At 42.6% G+C, this 14407-nt stretch overlaps 1 protein-coding gene across 1 annotated transcript in view; it reads left to right on the top strand.

Annotated features, from left to right (window-relative positions):
• The window catches only part of DOT1L (DOT1 like histone lysine methyltransferase), a 135075-nt gene extending 128473 nt beyond the window's left edge, over positions 1 to 6602 (top strand). The window contains exons 26-28 of the mRNA XM_044672031.1: positions 2995 to 3056; positions 3869 to 4840; positions 6007 to 6602. Coding sequence (XP_044527966.1) covers positions 2995 to 3056; positions 3869 to 4840; positions 6007 to 6602 — 1630 coding nt within the window. The remainder of the gene's footprint in view (positions 1 to 2994; positions 3057 to 3868; positions 4841 to 6006) is intronic.
• The last annotated feature ends 7805 nt before the right edge of the window (positions 6603 to 14407 follow it).

Below are 14407 nucleotides of genomic sequence, written 5' to 3'. Positions count from 1 at the left end.
GGAAATGCCTGGGGCCAGATTTGACCCAGGGACCTCCAATATCTAGGCATAGTTCTCTTTCCTTTGGGCTACCTTGCTGTTCCTCCCAATATTTATTAAAAAAAAGAGGAAAAACAGTTCTCAAAAGAATTGGCAGACAAATAGTAGCCAGATTAAAAAATGTTCTGGTATAGGAGAAATCCAGATCAGAGCAACCTTGAGTTATCAACTCACCCCTAGCAAACCGGCAAAGATGACAAAAGAAAGGAATAGTTCTGTTGTGATTCAGTGTCATCATTTTATAAAATGGTTTTAAAAATAATGGCAGTGAAGTGACTGATCTGGCCTACCCTCTGATCTAGAGATTCCTTTACTAGGCATATATCTCAAGGTTGTCATTTATCCCAAGATATTTATAGCTGTCAGTTAAAAGTTTAGTGCCTATTATATGCCAGGCATTGGAGCACTTTGTGTGGGAGCTAAGAATTAGAAACCATGACAATGCCCAATGTTCAATGAATCTCTTTTGGTACATGAATGTTAAGGAATAATATTGTAAGAAATAATTTATAAATAAAATATATAACATAGATGTATATTATATATATACATGTGTATGTGTGTAAAGCAGAAAACATGGAAGATTTATGTGACCTGATTAAGTGGAAAGCATGCAGTCAATCATTAATATACATATAGCACCACAATGTGAATAGGTAAAAAACAATCACAAAACAAAGTTGAATGTTGCTAAGTTACAAGGGACAAACAAGTTCTCTTGAGCCACCCATTGTAGAGGTTGTGGTATATGCGGCACATAGCTTCAAACTTTTTTCATTTCTTTTTCCTTTAAAAATCATTAAGGATGGAGGTAGCTAGAAACCACAGGGGACTGAGTGCCTGGCCCAGCCTCAAGACTCTGCCAGGCTTTGTGACCGTAGGCAAGTCACTTAATCCTAATTACTTAGCCATTATCTCTCTTCTATCTTAGAATCAATACTTTGTATCAATTTGAAGACAGAAGGTAAGGGTTTAAAAAAATTAAAGATGGCTCTCTGGGATGGGGAAAGGTGGTAATGGGATAAATTATACCAGTGTACAAAGAACACAGAGAAAATGTTAATACAGATTTATTCTAAAGGCTCTAAGGTTTCACCTCAATACCCGAGAAATTTACAAAGCTAACAAAATACGGGAAGTCAGTATTGTTGGGATTATGGGAAGATAGGTACAGTAGGGTACAGTGTTAATAGAAGTATGAGTATAATTTTGGAAGTAGTTTTGAATTATGCTGATAAACATGCACAAGACTAAATTGCCCATATCTATTGACCTAGGGTAGTGGTTCTCAAACTTGTTGGTCTCAATCTCTTTATGCTCTAAAAATTTGTTGATGTGGGGCAACTGGGTAGCTCAGTGGATTGAGAGCCAGGCCTTGACAGGAGGTCCTAGGGCTTTAATAAAAACCAAATAAATAAATAGAATAAAATTTTAAAAAAATTTGATGATCCCAAAATGTTTTTGAGTATATGAATTATGTCTAGCCATTCTTACCATATTAGAATTTAGAGCTGATACAAATGTTAAATATTTATTCATTTTAGAATAGTGATACACTTTTTTTTTAAACCCTCACCTGCCATCTTGGAGTCAATACTATGTATTGACTCCAAATTTGAACCCAGGACCTCAGGTCTGTCTCTGGGCCTGGCTCTCAATCCACTGAGCCACCCAACTGCCCCCTAATGATAAACTTTTTAACAAAATTTTTAAACAAAAAGTTAACTATCAAAAGAAAAGATTAGAGAGTGGCATTGTTTTGCATATTTTTGAAAATTTCTAGTTTAATAGTTGACTAGATTCCTATGTGCTTCTGCATCCAGTCTCTTGGCAATCTGTTGTTTTGGTTGAAGACTGGTCTTAGAGATAGTATGTAGTTGGAAAACGGAGTGTATTTTAATAGGCAAATAGCATCTTAGTCTTATGTTGAAAATAGTTTTGACCTCATGACCTTTTGGAAAGAACCTTGGGAATAGGAATCTGAGGGCTGCCCTTTGAGAACTGCTGGCCCAAACTTCCACTATCAGGTTTATTCACCAAGGAGATCATTGATAAGAGTGCCTAGCTTTTTTTTGCTAACAATCTAATAACACCACTTATAGTATAGTTTGAGATTTTTTCCTTTTTGAAAATGGGCTTTTATATGTGTAAATATCACAGACAGGAAATAGAGGGGTTTCATTTGTAATTATTTGGTAGGGTTAAAGATTTTATATCAGTTAGAATCCTTCTTCTTTTCCTGGACAGGGGTGTCCACATACATGGTTTTGTTTCTGTAGAGACCTCTATGAGGGCAAATCAGTAATCCTGCAGTAATTAAAACCCTTTGAGAATTTCCTGGGATACCAAGTATTTAAATGAATCACCCTAAGTGAGCAAAATCATAGTGTCCCAAAGATGAGATTTGAACCCAAATGTTGTTGATCCCACTAGATTTTTCCCCCACTAGAATTGACTAATTCTTTCTGAATTTAAGACCCTTTTTTGTTTTGTTAAAAATGGACAGTTGCCTTCATTAGCAGAGGAAAAAAATATTCTGGTATGGTGTTTATATTTGACCTGTGAATTCAAGTTGTAATCACATTTAACTGCTGTTCCTATGATGTTTTGGAATGTAGGATGTTTTAGACATACAAACCAATCTACTTCTAACAACCCTCTGAACTATGTAATTAACAACTGTCATCGTCATTTAGAAAAAGAGAGACTGGAAGGGATTTTAGCTTCCTGAATTATTATATGTAAGCGATGGAGCTGACATTAGAGCCCCTAGTGCTTTCAAATACCATTTTTGAAGAACATGGCTTCCTCGACCAGCACCATTGGCCTTCCCTTCAGTGATACATAAAATATCTGTTTACACACTAGTCATTAAGTGCTCTCACTTAAATGAGAGACTAAAATGTGGACATCATAGGTAATTATATTAAGTAACTTTTCCTTTTCCATTCTTAGGATTGAAAGGAAAATCGCAACAATCTCTTTGGAGAGCAAATCTCCTCAGAAAACAGAAAACGGTAAGTGAATCAAATATTGAATGTCCTATTGTTTTATATTTCCTGCTAGTTAAGATAGACTTAGTAGTGTTGTACTCTATTCTAAGCATTCTCTCCTTGAGAGTCTCTCTCTTTCTCCTCTCCTCTCCTCTCCTCTCTTCTCCCTCTCTCTTTTTCTCCTTCTATTTCACCTCTCTATCTCCCCCGCCCCTTCTCGTTTTCAGCTCCCATGCTTCTATGGAATTATGTTATTACTTTATGCAAATAGAACCTTAGTTTAGTTTCTTAGGCTACAATCCTTCTACCTTTCCCTCTGTGACTAAGCTTTTACTAATGAAATGTTCATTTTGCACATGCATGTTGTATACTGCCATTTATGAACATTTAAATGTTTTAGTTGGGTAGAGTGGCACAGTCACTTATTTTTTCCAACTGTTTGGCCATTGGGGCAGGAAAAACATTCTTTAGCATGTAGTGGAAATTCTTTCCCACAATACACCATTTTTTATTTATGGTGCTTCCCATACTCATTGATAGCCCACATTCCTGTCTGTAGACTTTTCTTTTCTCCTTTCCCAGGAGTCTTTTCCCGGAGTTTAGCTCCCCTGTGTAAACAGTTCTTAAGCTCTTTAGCATTTTTTCCTGTTTTGCTCCAATTAGTCTGCTAGCCTGCATAGTCTGTAGGACTTCTCAAAGGAGCCTAGAAGAGCCAGTTTTGGGGTGTATGCCTACAGTTGTGTAACTTCCAGACTCCCTTCAGATAGATCCAACTCCCCCACTCCTGATCAGATGATTGGTCTGGGATTTACTTTTTGTTCCTCTGTCCATACTAGGTGGTGGCCTTACGGGAAGGAAGCAAACCCAGCTGACTGAGAGCATCAACAGTAGTAAATGGAAATCTACCTTCTCACCAATATCAGACATCAACCTTACCAAAACATCTGACAGCCCCTTACAGGCAGCTTCGTCCCTGAGCCAGAATTCCCTCTTTGCCTTCCGTCCGTCCTCAGAGGATACGATGGCTATCGATGCCAAGATCTCTGTGCACACAAGGAAAAACTTCCCCAGTTCATTGTCGGGGACGGATGGCCTCAGCCCCAACACAAACTCTTCCAATGGATTTTCATATGCCGGGGGCCTGTCTGCTGCTGACATGAGTTTACACAGCTTTCACGATGGTGCTTCTCTTTCTCATAAGACTACCGAGGTGGCCAGCTTAAGCTCTCCCCTGGGTTTTCAGTCACAGCGGAACAAAGATAGCTCAGATGCCAACCCTTTTCTGAACAAGAGACAGCTGGATGGTCTGGGAAGTATGAAAGGGGAAGAATTACAGAGATCTGGGGGCAGAAGCAAAGAGGTGCTCGACCTTGGCCTGCAGCTGGGGGGTCCTTCTGACAAGGTCTCCCTGCAGCACAATGGCAAGGCTGGCAAAGGACGGGACCGGGATTTGGAGTTTAAAAACGGCCACAATCTTTTCATTTCTGCCGCTGCTGTATCTTCTGGGGGCCTCCTTAATGGCAAAGGCCTTTCCACCGCAGCCTCCACCTCTGGCCATCCCACTTCTTCCGTTTCAACACACCACCCTTTCTTGAACACTTTTACCACTGGATCCCAGTTCCCCCTGGGCCCTATGTCTCTACAGGCCAACCTCAGCTCGGTGGCAGGCTCCTCAGTATTGCAGTCTTTATTTAATTCCATGCCCGCTGCTGCCAGTTTGGTCCACGTGTCATCAGCTGCGACCAGATTGACAAATTCTCACACTATGGGAAACTTCTCTTCTGGGGTTACAGGTGGAACAGTCGGAGGTAGGTCTCCTTTCCAAGGAGCAGCTTGGAGTTTGCTTATGAGAGTCAGGCCATGCAGGGAAGGTGCTAGCATACTTGCAGAGCCGGGGGGGCCTTCAAGGTCATCTGTTCTAGTTGCCCCTCATTTTCCACATTAGGAAACTGAGGCCCACACAGAAGTGACTTCCTTAGGTTTACCATGTAGTAAGTAAAAGAATGCAGGCTTTTGTCTCCAGGCTTCTGAACCTGTAGTGAGCACACACTTGATGAGGAGCCTCAGATCACTTGTTGCCGTTTGAAGGATTATTCTGGTTTGTCCTTTTGATCCCCTCTGCTCCCAGTAAATTATTCCCTCCTTCCTCTCCCTGTTTTCCACCCATGGCAAACACACACAATATTTAAACTTACTAGTTTTTCACAAAAAGATTTGACTTGCCCACCCATCAGAATTTCCTGAGTTTGAAATCCAGCTGCTTTGTGTATAATGCCATCAGTGTTCTCCATCTGTCCAGGCATACGTGTTTGCACCTTGTCATGATAGCATGTCATTTATAACCCCTTCCCATCCCCAAACTAACAAGTGCTTTTGTTTGAGGACCCTGCTGTTGGAATATTTGCATGGCATTGATTTCAATGTCTTTAGCTGCTGTTTGGCAGAGGAACACTGTCCCTCCTTGGGCACCCCCCTCCACCAGATCTGCTTGTCTGCTCTGGAGAGGTCTTATGCAGGGAGGAAGAAGCAGACCTTCAAATCCTTAATTGTCTTCCTTTTCTGTGAGAGTGGCCAAGAACTGGCTGCCCTGGTCAGAATCCTCCATCTCCCTGTCAGTCCCTGCCCATAGTGCATCTCCCCAGCCTTCAGTGGTGCCTCCGTCTAGGACCAGCCTTTCTCCCTTGTCTCGGCCTGGGCCTTTTCTCCTCTCCTTTGTCCAGGTGAAGGTAAGTTGTGATCGGAAGCCTTCGCTCTGGCATTGCAATTTCCCATGACTTGGCTCCCGTGGCGTGCTGCCTGTTGGACACCGGGCTCTCGCCTTGACGGCTCTGCTCTGTGCCCTGTGTGTGTGTGCGTGCGTGCGTGTGTGGGCACGCCTGCATGGGTGTGCGTGGGGGTGTTGGCCCACGTGTCTCTGCACCATTACTGGTCAATGCCTCCCTGTTGAAGCTCAGTTTTTCTCTCCTGTTTGCAGGTGTTTTTAACCATGCGGTGCCTTCTGCCTCTTCTCATCAGTTTGGAGCCAGTTTCAGCAGCAGTGCTGTCTGTAGCAGCACCATGCTGAGCTTAAACCCAATGCAGGCTGTGGTCACCCCCACTTCCTCTTCCTTCCAGGCCCCTTCCTCTAGCATAGGAACATGTAGCGAGGCTCGAGCCCCCCAGCCCCTGAACCGAGCGCCCGTGCAGCCTGTTCTGCACCCTCCTCCTCCTGCTCCTCCTCTTGCTAACGTCTCATTACCTCCCCCCCCTCCGTTACTCGCTGCTTCTAACCCGGAGCCGGGGCTTCTGCAGACCTTAGCATCCATTCCCTCTAACAAAGCTTTTGTCTCGCCTTCTTCGGCTGCTTCTCTCCAGGCTAACGCTTCTCTGTCTATCAAGCTCGCTTCCCTCCCCCACAAAGCTTCCCGCCCTTCCTTCACAGTCCACCACCAGCCTCTGCCCCGTTTGGCCCTGGCCCAGGCTGCACCCGTGGTCCCGCAGTCCAACGCCGCTGGCCCACCCGCTATGTGGGTTACCCTTGGCATGCAGTCTCCTTACGCTTCGCACCTTTCTGGGGTTAAGCCGCGATAAAGAGCTTGCTTAGCTAGCAGTTCATATTGTGTAAGGTAAGGCTAGAGCCAAACTAGGTGGTTTATGCACAACTGAATTCCATTCCTTTTACAGAGGTCAGGGGCCAGCTGAGGTCAGGGTAGGAGTCTTGGGTGTGCTGATGGCAGGCTTTACCATGGCGTGGGGAGCAACGTCCCTTTGGTGGCAGAAGAGTGGGATATGTTTTCATGCATCGCTTCCTTGTGCTCGTCAAGGATTCTCCAAACCATATGCCAAGGAGGCCAAAAAAACCCATAGTCACCAGCTGGAAGTGTATGTGCTGGTAAAACTCATCAAGTAGGTGCAAAGCCCTTCCTCCTGGTCCAAACCTCGTCATGGTCCTAGAGCCATTGTCCTGGCCTTTAGATGAGAGGGCAGAAGGCTACTCTGTTGTTCCCGGGGCAGGCTTTCTCCATGTGCCATGAGTTGTGGTTATGTTCCAGACATTCAGAAAAAAGTCCATTCCTTTTGGGTGTGCTACCCTACGTAAGGGGATTGGGGGTGACTACAGCTTGAGGGGCACAATGCTGATGAAAGAGGAGGAAGGGACTCTTTCATGTTAGTTAATCTGGCTCAGCTGATAGTGCTGCCCAGTAGCCTGTCTGTTTCAGTATGGCGCCCTGACCTTGGACTTGGGTACTCAGGCAGCACCTGCCAGGTTTTGTGGTACCAGGGATGGTGGTTGGGGAGAGATTGTGCTTTTATCTTGGGAAATCCCCTTCAGTTGATCAAGTACAATTCACACATTTTGTTTATTTAATTTGGAGCAGCCTGGGGCTTAGATTGCAGTTCTTTTCTATTCCTTCCCGATAATCTTGGCATCCAAACAGGACTTGAATGAGCTAGAAATTAGACTCTGTTTTGTCTAAGGACCATTCTAGACTCTACTTTGCATGATACCCACAGCCCCTTGTGGTCACTGCCAGGTAGAGGAGCTATGCTTCTCTCTGCAGTCCCACTTCAGTTCATCTTGCTTCCTTAGGGTGTTTCAGGGAAGAAATTGTGACTTTCTGGGCCTCTCATCCCACTTTGTATCTGAAAAAGATTTTGAGGAGCAAGAAAAGAAACTTATTTTTCCTCTAGGATTCTAGGATTAGCCAGACTTTTTCAGCACACGAAGTATTCAGTGGTACTTGTGCTCCAAGTCATTTAGAGTCCTGCAGAATCCCCAGTATACTGGTAGCCCCATTGTTGCCGCCATGTTCTTTTCAGACATTTTTGCATTCCATGGCCATGGTCATGGTGCGTATATGGAGATGATTTATATGCAGGTCAAGTATGTGTTTAGGGGAAGGAAAGAGAAGTGGACTAAGTTACTTATTAAATGCCAGTTATGTGCAAGACATAGCAGTTGGATGTTTTAGTTTGTGCCAACAAATTTTATTTTTATCATATTCCTTCTTAAGAGGCTTAAAGTCCAGATCTTTTGGATAGTTGAAGTCCATAAAATGGCCATAGACCCAACTCTGCTGTCATTTTCTTTCCCCTACAGCCAGCCCCACTGCCCCACAACTAATAAAGAGAACCATAGTGTCTCTTATTTTCTGAATTGAGTAATAACAAAGACAGTAGGGAAATGACTACCCTTTTTACAGGTGGGTTGCATGTTGTTGGAAGGTCATTTTTAAACAAGTCACTAGTTGACTATTCATGTAAAATGTGGCCTGACCAGCTGACTTGTGTTCATGTGGCCATAATTTCATTTCATATATTAATCAGCAACTGAGGAAATCTGGTTCCTTGTCAATCTGAAATTCCAGACAGTTTTGATTGCATGATATCTTAAAATTTTCCTTTTGCCTTGAAACAAATACTTATTGTCAGATTTTTGTGCAAGCCAGTGAAAGTATCCATGATATGGGCCCTATCTCATCTTGTCAGATTCAGAGGAGTAATCTGCAGAGAAGGGTATTAAAAAGCTTTTTAGGGGGCCAACTAGGTGGTTCAGTGGATGGAGAGCCAGGCCTAGAGACAGGAGGTCCTAGGTTCAAATCTGGCCCCATTGCCTAGCCCTTACTGCTCTTCTGTCTTGGAACCAATACACACAATATTAATTCTAAGACAGAAGGTAAGAGTTTAAAAAAAGAAGCGTAATAAATATAAGTCTGCCTCTAGTTTTGTTGTTGATTGTGGTGACCTGGGGCAGTTGTTTGAGCCTATTTCAGTTTCCTTAGTTGTGATCATACATATCAATGCTTGTTTAATAAAGCCTATGTTCGATCTTTATAAGAGTCATACCCCTGAAGCAAAAATAAATAAAAAATTAAGGTATGTCAATTATTTTTTATTTATATTCTATATACATAGACTTCCATGCTCTAGTGCCTTGTTCTTGTACCTGGCAAACTTGCAGCAGAGTTCAACATTGGCAGGTCTTCCTGAGCTGGAAAGGCTCTGAGTTTAGTCCTGTAGGTATGATACAGAGTGTTTCAAAAGTCTAAATTTTTGCAACTTAACACTGCACAAAGACCTTTGAAACAGCCCAAATATGTCATGTAGAAAAGCTCCCCCACCTACTTGGCTTCAGGGCAGTGAATTTGTTAGCTTCAGTAACTCACCAAGACCTTAGAGGCTGAAATAATTTGGTGGAAGGAAAACACATCATGAAATCACTGCTCCTTCAAGAATAAATCTTTCAATCTGACTTGAGCCACCTCTTAGCATTCCACCACATCCCCCCTACCCCACTCCCCAGTGCTTTCTAAATGAAGTATGCTACTATTCTTATTTATAGTGTTAGGACTGTTGGTGTTGTAGGCATTTGGTAAATTATTATCAATTAACTTGAAGCACTTGCTGTGACCGTTTTCCTAGTTCTGTAGGAGACAATCATCTGAGACACAGCAAACCAGGGTAGGATTTAAGGGAGTTTTGACAGCCTGGGGCCGTCAGCCTTGCTCAGAAAACCCCACTTGCCTCTGTTTTCTTGAGCTAGCTGCTAATGCTGCTGCAACGCTGAATTCATTGCTTGCCCTTCCTGGCATCATTCAGAAGAACTGAAATACCATCTTAAAAAAAGAAGAGCGTGGTTGAGACCTGCCAGAAAGAGGAGCAAGAGATTTGGTTGGCAGATAATCCCAAAGGGAGGAGACGGTGTCCTCTTCCTGTTGCTGTGTGTCTTCTTGTGTCCTTAGATGAGGTGGCTGGGGCACACACAGAGAAGGAAGGGGCTTTCCAAAAACTGTCCAGTGCAACAAAGACAGTGCCTGGCTCCACCCTTGGAGTGCCTAGTCTTCAGCCAATCCTTTTCACAGTTTGTCAAGCTTAGCTAATGCTTCCCTGGGGAGGGTGGAGTACCCGCTAATTCTCAGATGTCTGCAAATGCTTTTGGCAAAGGAAGATCTGTCAGTTCAATTTTTTATAATCTCTGAAGGCATCAGATCTCCCAGATTCAGTAGCTTGTTCCATTAAGTAAAAAGGCATAAGTCACTTAATCTTCTGTGGCCTCAGTTTCCTTTCCATTTGCTTCCCCATTAATTCCAAAAAATGAATTTTTGTTCGTTTTGCACGTCCCTTGAAAAGGTTACTGTGATATGCTTTTTTATAGGACTGTTTTGACTTTCCTGGCCAACCTAATGTTAGAAAATCATGGGACAAATTTTTGATTTTTTTGCTTGCTTTCTTCTTTCCCTCCCCTTCCTTCTAGGTAACTAGAATTTCTACCTCAACCCCATGTGACCTATGCAAGGACATCGTGGACCAACTCACTCAGCTTCCACTGAAAGGTGCTCACCTGGCCTGCAAGGGTTTCAACTCACAAACTACTGGATGACAACGTAAACAAAAAAATTTTTTAAGTACGACAGAGTAAAGAATATTCTACTGTGAATCGGAGTTTAAAAAAAGAAACTGCAGAAGAAATGGCTTAAAGGCTCCAGTTTGTATTGTCAATAGTTTTAGATAAAGTATTTATCATTTTTTAAAAAGTAAAAACAATTTTGACTTATTTTATTCCATCTAAGTCATAAAAGGCAACTTATTAAGAAAATATAAATAACTATATATAAGAAAATATATAAATAAATAAGATATATATAAAGGACTGGCACACCAGCAGAGATGTCAACAGCTTGTTCTCGGTGCTATTTCATCCATCAGAACTGTGCCTCTGTAGTTCTCCTTGGTGCTGACTTTTAGAGGGTTGACCAATGCCAAATACAGTTCATGGGAAAGTCTGCTTTATTTATTCAAGTCACTCTGTTCATTTACCAAAGGCTACACCTGTCCTAAAAAAGTCGATGTGTGGATTTGGGGCCTTGGTGGGTTTTGTTTTGTTTTGAAAAACAACTCCTTTAAGCAGCTGTGTTTATATGACTGTCCTTCACTTTCTTGACCAGCTGCTGTAGATAGCCTGGTCTTTAGTCCTTGTTACAATCTACTCAGACAGTTTATCTTGAATTGAGAATACCTTAAGCTAGTTTCACTAAATGTTTTACTTGTCTCATACCACCCATCACTGAGTTTCCCTGTCACTGTGAATTTTGCCTGCTATATTGTTAATTCTTTCAGCCCTTTATTTTAGGGATGTCATTGGCATATGAACAGGGTGCATAATTACTGGTGTTGGTCAGGCCCATTTTAATTCTACATGGCAACATTGGACATTAATTTCTAAGCTGGAGCAAGTTTTGATTTCTCAGCTTTTGTTGTTTTTATTCAGAGTACTCTGTATTTTGTCAGTAAGTTTTTGATACTTGACCCCCAGATGGCTTGGCCTTTGTACTAAGTGCATTCGCTTTTGTATTTCTTTGCTTTTCAGTAGGTTAAAACGGTAGTTCTCACACATTCACACATGCACACATTCACACAAATCCCACACAACTATCTTATTAAGCACCGATCTGATGATGTGGCAACAAAATTCTTTGTCTTGTGACCTGGTGTTCTGTGTACAGAAAAGTGTCACGCTAAGGAAGTGACGGTATTTTATAGAGATGTGATGAAAATTTATAAATTTCATATACTTGATTTCATTTATTTTTAGATTGTATAATGCACAGTAAACTTTTAAAAAAAAGAGAGAGGAAAGAAATTACAAAACATTTTTATTTATTCAAGTGCACAAAAAAAGGGTATAGGTTCCATTTTTAAGCTTCTCATTTTGAGACTTGGTATCCTGGACTAGACCAAGTACTCAAATAGGAAATGGCAATAACCACAAATTGCCATAGTATATTGACTAGACCCAGCGTCCCCCTGCCTAAGCAAGTGTTCAGTCAGAGCCGACAAAGGCTTTGGAAGCCTTTTGACCTCCTTAGATCCATTCCTACAAAGCTTACTGAATGAAGCATCCTGTTTTCATAGGCAGCCCTAGGATGAAGAAACACATTTCCTCCTAAGCTGTTCTTATCTACCTTGATTAATTTCTTCTGCTTGGCCACATCGTGTTAGGCTTCATCAATTAATTAGTGATGAATTAAATGACTAATCTTGATAGTATTTTCTCTATTTGTGTCTCTCTGAATCAGGTTATTGCCTAAAACCCAGCGTGCTGTGTCTGGGAGTGTTCTCAGTGTAGAATTGTGTTTAGATTCCAGTTGCTGGATTAGGTATTCCAAGCTTCAGCCTCTGCTACAGAGTTCCCCAGCTGGTGATTATCCCTGTTCTTCAACCCTCTTCTATCCTTCCCCCCCACCCCTATTCCTGCACTGAGCCACAGGAAGGTGAAGGTTTCACTGTCGGTACTCAGCAAAAATTAGCAAGTTGAGTAGGACTGTTGGGAAGAAATGAATGGAGGAGGAGTTGCAGAAGATACTCAGAAGGGCAGCAGACATGGTGTCTGGGGAAACTGTCCGTGGTAGCTTCTAGTAGAAGCTGGAAATATTCCCTGGAATCCAGGAAGTCACGAAATGAAGCCTAGTAACTCATGAGTTGTCCAGCTTTCAGTTTTCCTCCCAGATGTCCTGTGTGGACCTTGACTGTCAGGAGGTGTATCTCCTGGCAAAGGTTCCCCTGGAGGCCCAAACCTGGATGCATATCTTTTGGGTGTTTGGGGAGCCTATAAAAATTTAACATGCTCAAGTAGAGGTGAGAGCAGTCTCACTGTGCTATCTCCTGACATTACAGAGCTGCTGTTTTGTAAGGCAGTGGATGTGTTTTTGGAGAAGGGAGGGCAATGTAAAATGGTGAGGCCATTGCCATTCCTTGTGGTTTGTTTAAATGGGGATTCAGGATTAGGAAAAAAACTTTTCATCATTTCCCAGCTCAGCTCAAGACTGAGGGTAGTCAGGATCTGCATGGAAAATTAGTGGTGACCAGAATTAAGTGTGAGACTATTTGGCAAATCTGTTTATTAGTAAATTTTTCAGTGTTTCTGGCTCAAAGGTGAGACCCTTGGAGTCCGGCTTCTGTCAGGAGGTAATTAGCGTCCCCAGGTCTCCCCCTTTGCCCAGTTTGCTAAGCAGGCTGCCATTACTCTTCCCTCAGCTGCTTTTCCATATAGAATCCCAAGAGCAATTCTCATAGGAACATCAGCCAACATGTTGAGACCCTTAAGGGTCATCATTTGTTTTTAAAGTCTACTTCAGAAAGCCATTGGGACCAAGGCATCCCAGTACTTAAAGCACTGATTCTAGTACTTGATCTCCAAGAGTTTCTTTTAGAAGAGGGCTCACCCCCCCCCCCACACCCCCGGGCATCTTTGCTGTTTATTTTTACCTTGACCTGATGCCCAAGTATGGATGTTTGGAGGCTGCTGGGGGAGAGGAGTTTATCTGTGGACAGTTTGGATTTAATATTCCTGGCCCCGAGGGCAAATTAAAGAAGGAAACCAGCTCTACTGTTGGACTTTTCTGGAGTCACCAGCAGAGGTGAAGCCTTAGGTCTAGAAAGGCTGTTATTTGAAGTGATTCTAGGCTTTATGCTAGACTCCTCCAGAACAACTCTGGTGTGCCAAGTCTCAACTGACTGAATCACCTTTCAACTAGAAACTAAATCTCATACAGGGGTCTGATCATGGCCTGAGCTTGGACTTTCTCTTTCCTCAGGAGTTAAGTCAAACTAGGAAGCAAAACAATTAAAATTGTACTTTGTGTTCCCACAATTTTCAGATCCCCAGAATGTCAGTTAATTCACATCTAAATTTATAAATGTTTAGAAAGCAACTTTGTAAACCTATGTTGAACGATTCTTCCTGGTATAAGGAGTCTATGTCCCGGTCAAGTTTTGCTGGTTCCCCAACAATAGCAAGTCGTTTAAAAGAGTGGGACTGCAAAAGTGTTGGCTCTTCCCTCCAGTTGAGGACATTTGACATGCCACCCCCAGCCCATAAAGATTTTATCCAGTTTATGAGGGGATGGGTGGACCATGTGAAGAGAATATCCTAAGGGCTTTACAATGCCAAGAGACTGCTTGAGGGACAGTGGTGCTGAGGTGTTCAAAGCTTTGAGAAGTTCTCGAGTGATTGGATAATGTTTCCCATTGATCTTCCTCTCTCTGTTCTTTGAGGGGAAAGACAGCTGCAGACCCATGAATGTTGAGTGAATAGGCCAGGAGTAACAGGGTATGTCCAGTTGGGCAAGAAAGGTCTGAAAAGTATGAGATTGAGCCATTTCTTTATCTCTGGTCCACCTGCCCCATCTCTCCTCCCACTTCCCCATAAGATTATTATTGAGCAGAAATGGTGGCTGGTTGGCTTCTGGGTCAGCTTGTCCAGGAGTCCATGTTGAAAGGGGTCTGAGTTCCCTTTAGGCATGTTGTTAGGGGTATTCCTACATTGGATGATCATATATCTGGGGTTTTTTGCTTCTAAACTTTTATAGTTGTCCCCAATTCTTTTAGGTTCTCCT

Source organism: Gracilinanus agilis, chromosome 1 (assembly GCF_016433145.1).
Source record: "Gracilinanus agilis isolate LMUSP501 chromosome 1, AgileGrace, whole genome shotgun sequence".
NCBI classification, from domain to species: domain Eukaryota; kingdom Metazoa; phylum Chordata; class Mammalia; order Didelphimorphia; family Didelphidae; genus Gracilinanus; species Gracilinanus agilis.
The sequence above is the reverse complement of the archived record's forward strand: the minus strand, read 5'-3'. Positions and strand labels throughout refer to the sequence as shown.